Below are 8,407 nucleotides of genomic sequence, written 5' to 3' on the forward strand. Positions count from 1 at the left end.
AAAAACAGATAAGTGAGCAGGACAAACATCACAATAATCGGTCCGAATTGGTAAGTCAACGATCTAGATCGCCATTCTACTGTGCCAAAAAAAAAGTGAATCTATGAAAACCACTTACAAAAATAGTGAATCGGCCAAACACCAATCCACATAAGTGAAACGACCTTTTTACTGTAGCAAAATGGTGTTTTTACTGTTGCGAAACATCGTTTCATCGTAGCAAATTGCCGACTCTCTTCTAGACCCGAATGATTTCCTACATATTGACACAATCGACATAAAATGACCGATTTCCAAGTCACACTAGGCGATTCCGTGCCGATCCGGCTTCTTTTAAATAGTTGCTTTTGATTATATATAGTTGATCAGGTGAGATCGGCTAAACCTTTTCTACATATCCGTTTGTAGACGAGCTAAAGCTGCACTTTGGGACATTTTGAAACTTCTCTATTGCCATAAACATCAAGACTCAAGAACACTACTCGAAAATGAAAACCAGGATACATGTGACATAGCCAATATAGAATTTTTCAGTCTGCATGGATCTGATATTTATTCGACATTATTACTTTCAAATTTCCGAAACTGGCATGGTTTGAAGCACATATATGTAAACACGCTATGGAGTTTGATCAATAGAAGAGGCAAACATGGATCACTTTCTGGAGATAATAATAGCAAGATAGTTATTTTTTTAAAAAAAAATAATAGCAAGTGACTGTATTTATGTACAATGTTTTCCCAAACAAAAGAAAGCCACAGTATATTGTTAGCTTTCAGACCTGCTGAGAACCCCATGTACGTTATGTCGATTCCAACTTGTAGAACATATCAAGTGTACTAGACTTATCTGCGCATCGACCGGAAGGCCTATGCTAGTGTATTGCGAGGTTCTGATGGCGTATCATTCTCCTCCTGTCTTGTTCTTACCGTCGAGTAATTCCACCTGAATATCCGTGCCCGACCTTCACTATCTTTCAAACTAACCCAAGACACACGCCATGACTGAAGCAAACTTTCTCTGCATCAAAGATATGTGTTAAGCATGAAAAGATATGCCCAGAAAACTACAACAGATTAGTTCAACTGCAACCAAAGAACCCAACTGCAACCAAAGAACCCAGTATGAAATCATCATTAATAAAACTGTCGATTATATTAATTTGAAAATCCAATTGTATGAATGCAATGATAAGTTGGAACTGCAAAGGAATGTACATGTAAGGCAGGAAATATCTATCCATATCAAATACATTGGCATGAAGCGGCAACATGGACTAAAATCCTCATCCTTGGTTCCATAATGAGCAGGTAAAATGACATGCCATGTGGGGAATGAGATATCAATATTCTAAAGAAAAAGAAATAAAAATAGATAATCTAAAGGGGAATGTCAAAAGCATAGCAGGTTCTACCTCTCTGGCTCGATAGACCTTTTTGCAAGCATAAGTGTCAAGAACACAGGTACCATGGCAGCAAAAAGATGCTTGAGTGTATGTCCACTGACAATATGATGTGTCCATTTGTAAATTAACTTGTCCTCCGCTTCTTCCACTTTAGCCAAAAGATAAAACCCTGTAATTATCAGAAAACTGAAAACGATTCAATAAGTGAGAGCAAAACAATACAAATTCAAAAACTCAAATAATATTTTCAACAATGGATCACAAGCACCACGACATACAGCGGCAACACTGATAGTCAACATCATAAATCAGATGCAATTAGTAGAAGGTATCATCTTAATTCTGTGAGTAATAAAAGCAATTAATAGAGAACAAGAAAATGATTCTTTCACTCATCAAAAAATAAAATATCCAACAGAAGGTGCAATATAAAATCAATTTTGTCTAACAGTTAACATTTCACTATCAATCAAAATTAAGGACTGAGTAATCTCAAGTATTTTTCTGATAAATATGATTTGAAGAGGATAAGATAGAAGAAACTGCACTACTTAGATTGGCACATTTTTCACACTTCCATTCAGGAGACCATAAATTTAACACCACAGAGGAAGCATCATTCAGTAGTCAGATTTTCCATTTTTTGCTTGAGTTTAGAACAGAGTTGCTTCATTCCACAGCTGATACCAGCTTGGTTACCAGGGTGTTGGTTTGGGTGGTGTGGCATGGATGGCTATGACCGCCGTGATATGTATGGAGCAAAGTAAATGTAGGCAGGCAGTCAAAGCAGGCCAAAGATGATAGCTTGAAATCATAGAATGTCTAATTGAAATAACAGAAGATGGGACTCAAGAGTTGAAACACCCATAAGCAATGGAAAGCGAGCAAGTTGGATTTGCAACTTTTACCTTTTTTTTTTTCTGTTTTTGGAAAATGTTTTTGAGAAATGTTAACTGGTATTGAGTATAAGAAATGAGTTTAAAAAAATGACCCCTTGGTAGGGTCGTATGTCACCAAGAAGGTGAGTTAGATACTCGGTTTTTGGAAAATTTATCAAAAAGCACCCAAGAAAGATGAATTATTTAACATCTCCACCATTTCTTTTGATTAAATTTCAAAAAGCCCATTCAAGGATACATAATCATTAGCCAGAATAGTTGCACGGAAAAAAATAAACTGAATTTAACATCTCCACCATTTCTTTTCATTAATTTCAAAAAGCCCATTCAAGGATACATAATCATTAGCCAGAATAGTTGCACGGAAAAAAATAAACTGAACAGATGATGTAAAGAGCTCCATGATTATAAGAATAGAAAAAGAAAGTACTCCAGCAATAGGAAAAGAATTGTTGCTGTGGTAAACAGTAAACTCAGACTCAACTGTCAGAAAAATTTGTATATTACTGATGCAAACAACATAGCAAAACACTAAAAGTTTGTATTAAAGACACTAAAAGTCTCAGTAATTCATATGGCAGCCAAGGTATTTTTTTTTTACTTTGCTAGTTTGGGTTGTAAATTTGTAATCTATACTATTCTAAAATTGCTTTGAGATAAATGTGAACCCAAAATATCAATATGTTATTTTGTTAAAAGAACATGATCACTCCAACATGCATAACATTAAGGAATGAGGACAAAGCAACTTTTTTTTTTGTTTTATTGGTAGAGGAAAGCAAAATTGAGATTAAGAATTATTTTTCAAGAGCCGCAAGAGTATACAATCTGCAATAACTGTTCAAAGGTAATATGCAAATCTGAATGGCATTAGAACATTTGGTATTGTTTAGCCCTTTGAGTGACTTTGGAGTACATCTTGTACCCCAAATCATTGTACTCTACCGTTCTAGAAAAATACATACGAATGGGTCCAAACATCCCCCCCCCCCCCCCCACAGCAACAACAACACACACAAAAAAAAAAAAAAAGGAAAATCGAATACCTGCTGCCCATAACCAGTACGCTGAGTGGGTATACATTGGTGGCATGACAATAGCCATTATTGGTATTGCAATACAAGGGACAAACTGGACAAGAGCGTATGGACGAAGATCGTCAAAGAATCTGCATGCAAAAGATTCACAAAAACTGATTATGGAGCATCAGCATGAAAACTTGTCTTTTAAGCCAAGAAGGAACTCTAATCAGATGAGCAAAATATTAGAAAGTAGCATGCTTGCCTCCAATACAAAATGCTTATTATACCCGCCATAAGCAGAGGAATGATGGATATAGTGCCAGTCTTTTCATCAATCCTTTCAATCATAAAAATTGCCATGATTGATGTGAATGCGATGGTCATCTGTGTTGGGCAAAATTGATTCACATGTCAAATATTAGCAACACAAAACATCTTAAATTGATGGTCATCTGTTTTGTCTTATAGAACTCCTCCCAAGTCAGAAAATTGCAATATATTTGTGAAATGGTTTGTATAAAGAAACGCAGAATGGATGGCAACACCAATCAGGAAGATCGCATCTTCAGTGAATTACGACTTCCTCTTTATATTGACATATAATGAACTCATACATAATAAAAAGACATGCCTGCAATATAAGATTCACTGTGTCCAACAAGAAGTTAAAAACTAAGCCAAAAGAAAACTAAGAAAGGGCACGAATGCAATAACTTATATGACTCTGATGTCTATTCAGCCCTGATCATCATACAATGATCAAAAGAAAGTTGAATAAACTCACCCGAACTATCTTCTCAAACGGAGTGCATCTGACTTACAGGTACAATAAACTAACATAAAGATGTAGGCTAAGGACAATGAAATTAATCTTCATGAAAAGAAATGACCTTGATGGTGGTTGCAGAAAACTCATAAGCACAAAAACTATTTTTGAGTTTCATGCATAAAGGTTTTTAAGACAATTATAATGGAAAATAACAATGGAATAGCATAGGAAGAACCTCACAGGTAACCGATCCCATACAAGTCGAGCATCATCAGGTTTGAGATGATAGTATGAAGAACCAAAAGCAACAGCTGCTACGCCAATAAAAAATATTGTCCATCCCCACAATTCCCCTTGCAATCTAGAAAAAAGAAAGAATAAATTGATCCAAATTCAGCAAATTTAAATTTGCTCCAACTCTACATGACTCTTAAGGAACATGCTATGCAGAGGATTACCTTAAATTGAAATAGTTTCCATGATAACAAATCACAAGCCCTACTATACCAACAAGAAGGAAAGGGAAGTTTGAAACAACATTCAATGTATTAGGTATTCCTGCAAAAATAATCATTAAAAACTTAATTAGGTAGTGAAGAAAACAGGCCTGCAGAGACGTTACTTTGAAAAGAACATAACCTAATAAGTGAATTTCTGGATGTTAGTCTCAATTGATATTGAATGCACACGATTACAATAAGTCACATTCAAATATCAATTATACAATGTTTCATGGTTAAACTGGACTACAAATTTCCATGAAAAACTACGAACTCACTGAGCTCACTAATCAAAACCACTGTGCCTGCCATCAATCTGAAATACAAGATGGCATATCACCAAACAGAAAGAGATTGCATTATTCATATCATACCCTAATTTCACTTGCAATGATACATCGAAGAAAAAAGATAGCATTGCCCCTCATTATTGTGGATGATTTTAAAACCAGGGTTCCCTGACCAATCAGGCTCAGGCATGTAACTCACTATAGTCAAGTCTGAGTATCCCTTAGTTGTGTGTACAAGTCAACGTACACAAAACAATTTAAAAAATTCAAAGAAATTGTTAAAAATATAGGAATAGTCAATAAATTTTTAGTACATGATTTGGGGTTTTTGGAAATGATTTCTGCGGGTTTTTTTGCCATAATCTCTATTTTTATATTTCCTTTTTTTGGAATTTTTAAAATCTTCCCATCCATAAATCACTTCTTTTTAGATCCATGTTCTCTAAACTTTTTTAAGCGTATTTAGACTTTCTAAGGTTGCTTTTAGTTTTATTTTACAGTCTAACCTTTATTTTATTTTTTCATATTTTTTATATCTTTTTTTTAGTTTTTCTAGGTTTTTTTCCCCCCCAATACAGGACTCGGGTGAGTCTCGTCCGAGTTACTCAAACCTTGCTTAAAAAGAGCACAGCAGCATTAGAAAAAAATTGAATCAGAAGCTCTTTCTTGATAAAGCAACTTATCCCACTTACTAATCTCATGTTTTGAAGGAGTTATAGGAGATTTTTATCATAGGTATGCTTAATAAATCAATCCAGACAATATAAAGCATATAAATCACTTTTATTTAGATCTTAAGAATCTGATATCATTTATGGTGTTCAGATCAACAAATTACAAACACTAGTAAACAAGCAGATAACCATGTGGAACGTGCTATTTAATATATGTTATTCGTCCTATGCTTTTAGTATGTAATTTCTATTTAGTTTTAGATTTGGTCTTTATAGAGGCATTCATGTACTTTGTACAACCCAGCCATCTGAACATAAGGATTACTCCCTAATTCTAATCTATGAGAAATCAGTCCAAATTTTATTGCTTTTAACATGGTACCAAAGCAAGTCTTGAATGAAAAACCCTAATCAATTTGAATCTGTAGTGAAAATCTTTCATGAAAGTTTTTCAAAAATGTAATGAAAATCAATCCGGCATACAAAAATAGGTTAATGCTCTATAGGAAATCAATCTTTGAGTTTGGATAAAAAACATCTAATCTGTTTACAGTTCAAAACCTTAATTTGTCATCAGAAGCACTGTAGCATGCTTAGTGATCACTGTAGCCATGTTCTAGCAATCACTATAGCAGCACCATATCAATTACTGTAGCAGTGCCGTCAAATGTTGATACATTTCCATATAATAAGAGGTTCATATTTGTTCAATAAATGAAATTTTAAAAATCATATCCAATCCATAGTAGGACCAACCAACAAGATGGATGGTTCACATCACCAAAAAATGGTTGAATTTTCCATTATGGTGCATTTTAATTATTCATGTTCTTTATTGGTAATATGGGGACATGGTACTACAATTTCCCATCAATCTTTGCACTCATGGTAGAGAGTAACAGCTGAAACTTCTACACAAATTTAGACATCAATAAGAAAAGGTATTCTCTAATACGTACCCCGATACAATTTCAAATGATAGCAGTGTTCAAAACAGGCAGAGGCAGCTGCCTAAGCGGCCAGGGGTCCGGACCACCTAGGCCATTCTCACAAATTCCAGAGACATTTTCGTAATTTTAAATATATAAAGGCCATTCTCACAAATGCCAGTTATTAGATCACAATTTTAAAGGAATGGATAAATTATAGACAATTACTCTGAAATATCAAAAAAAAAGAAAAAATAAACTTATACCCATGACAAATGAATCCAATGTTATATTACTCATTAAACAAAAGAACTGGAAACTACGTTTCGCCCATTAGCTTTGTAATTTCGAACATCTAATCTACAATAACCTATAAAGTGCAGCATTCATCTCATCCCTATAATATAGGTTTCATTTTCAAAGCTTCAGCCACTAAAGAATATTCAAAAACACACTTACAAAAACCACATACACAACTAATTTCACTTACCCATTTGAACTCTAATTGAACCAGACCAAAATTCCACTATAAAATAATCTCTAAACAATAAGGCAAGCCAACCTAAAAGAAACAAAACCAAAACTTGTGATAAACATAACTGGAAATCAATATGTTTTTTCATATGAGTAACCAAGAAACAAAACCAAAAATTGTGATAAACATAACTGGAAATCAATATGGTTTTTCATATGAATAACCAGAAACCAATATAATCGAAAACCATGAAAATCAACATCCTTCAATGACAAGTAACAAATTCAGAATCACGCAAAGAACCATAGAACCTAATTGATTCCCCATAGGTTTAAAAACAGTAACTGCATGTAAGAATCACAGAGGGTGGGGGGGGGGAAGAGAGAGTACCGAAAAATTCTCTTTGATCAGCGAAATTGTGGTATTCTTGGGATTGGGGGATGGAGGGGGTGACGACCATCAAAACTACAAAGCAGAATATGGCACCTCCCCATACATACACCCTCCGATACTCCATCTCTCTCTCCTCTCGAGTTCGAAATCTCTCACTTTTTCTCTCTCTAAATCAAAGAGTGCATAAGAGAGATTCTGAGAAATTATATGGTTTGAGCAGAAGCACAAAATTAAAAATGTGTTAAATGATTTACTGTTCAGGCGAGAGCATACTGTGAACATGCTCCCTCGTGTTAACAATATCGAGATAAATTACAATCAATTCTTAACAAGAATTCAAAATAAGAAAATAGTGAAGATATGATCAAAGATATCTTCTAGAATTTTTCTTCATAGTCAAAGATATAATCAAATACCTCTCGATTCAAGCTGATCATACCATTCGGTTGAAGGGTCAGCTTGTCTCATAAAGAAAAAAATCTGGTAGGAGGTAGCCCCTTGGTGAAAATATAAGCGATTTGTACAAAACTGGGAATAAAGCAACATGTTCATGTATGAAATGGTTATCGACTTTGATGTGCTTAACGCGTGAAAGTGCTGATTAATGTAATCTTTTGTCGGGGAATTTTTTTTTCAATAATAATACCGTTTACTATGCTTGAAAATATAAATACTAATCTACAAAATAAAATTGGAGAGTTCCAGATATTATTTCAACTAGACTTATTACATCCCATATCGAGTCACCACCATCCGATGGCGTCGGATCGACAGTCTCCTTTCAATCTCAACCGGAAAAGTTGATTTCGGCCAAACACAATAGAAACTCTTCAATGGGACCCTTATGCTCACCCAGAACGCTTCAGAATTTTCAATAAGAATACCGTTTACTATGCTTGAAAATATAAATACTAATCTACAAAATAAAATTGGAGAGTTCTAGATATTATCTCAACCGGACTTATTACATCCCATATCGAGTCACTATCAACCGATGGAGCGGGATCGACAGTCTCCTTTCAATCTCAACCGAAAAAATTAATTTCGGCC

At 34.6% G+C, this 8,407-nt stretch overlaps 1 protein-coding gene across 10 annotated transcripts; it reads right to left on the reverse strand.

Moving 5' to 3' along the window:
- Nucleotides 1–659: 659 nt before the first annotated feature.
- SAG18 (senescence associated gene 18) lies at nucleotides 660–7,936 on the reverse strand. Of its 10 annotated transcripts, none has more exons than XR_016043948.1 (7): nucleotides 7,774–7,931; nucleotides 4,555–4,654; nucleotides 4,337–4,457; nucleotides 3,615–3,711; nucleotides 3,352–3,473; nucleotides 1,416–1,575; nucleotides 660–1,021 (listed from the first exon to the last, which is right to left on the reverse strand). XR_016043948.1 is itself a non-coding variant. In XM_088851391.1 (7 exons), exons 3-7 carry the CDS (start codon nucleotides 4,350–4,352, stop codon nucleotides 871–873), a joined length of 576 nt encoding a protein of 191 aa, XP_088707517.1. In that variant the 5' UTR covers nucleotides 4,353–4,457; nucleotides 4,555–4,654; nucleotides 7,774–7,936; the 3' UTR covers nucleotides 660–870. The 10 variants fall into 10 exon arrangements, 4 of the variants coding, with proteins under 4 accessions (XP_088707517.1, XP_088707515.1, XP_006847019.1 ...); XR_016043949.1 differs by having other exon boundaries at nucleotides 1,416–1,592; XR_016043946.1 differs by having other exon boundaries at nucleotides 1,416–1,592; nucleotides 3,590–3,711.
- Nucleotides 7,937–8,407: the final 471 nt, after the last annotated feature.

Source organism: Amborella trichopoda, chromosome 11, assembly GCF_054954075.1.
Source record: "Amborella trichopoda isolate Santa Cruz 75 chromosome 11, AtrichopodaSantaCruz75HAP2 v2.0, whole genome shotgun sequence".
Lineage (NCBI taxonomy): Eukaryota > Viridiplantae > Streptophyta > Magnoliopsida > Amborellales > Amborellaceae > Amborella > Amborella trichopoda.

Bases quoted from the DNA above. Each gene is read 5' to 3' on its own strand.
- SAG18 (XM_088851389.1), bottom strand. From the start codon at position 7,909: ATGAACATGTTGCTTTATTCCCAGTTTTGTACAAATCGCTTATATTTT. The intron at 3,474-3,589 runs GCAAGCATGCTA...TTTTGCATGCAG, and splicing joins ATAAGCATTTTGTATTGGAG to ATTCTTTGACGATCTTCGTC. The intron at 1,576-3,351 runs GTATTCGATTTT...TGATAATTACAG, and splicing joins GTACTGGTTATGGGCAGCAG to GGTTTTATCTTTTGGCTAAA.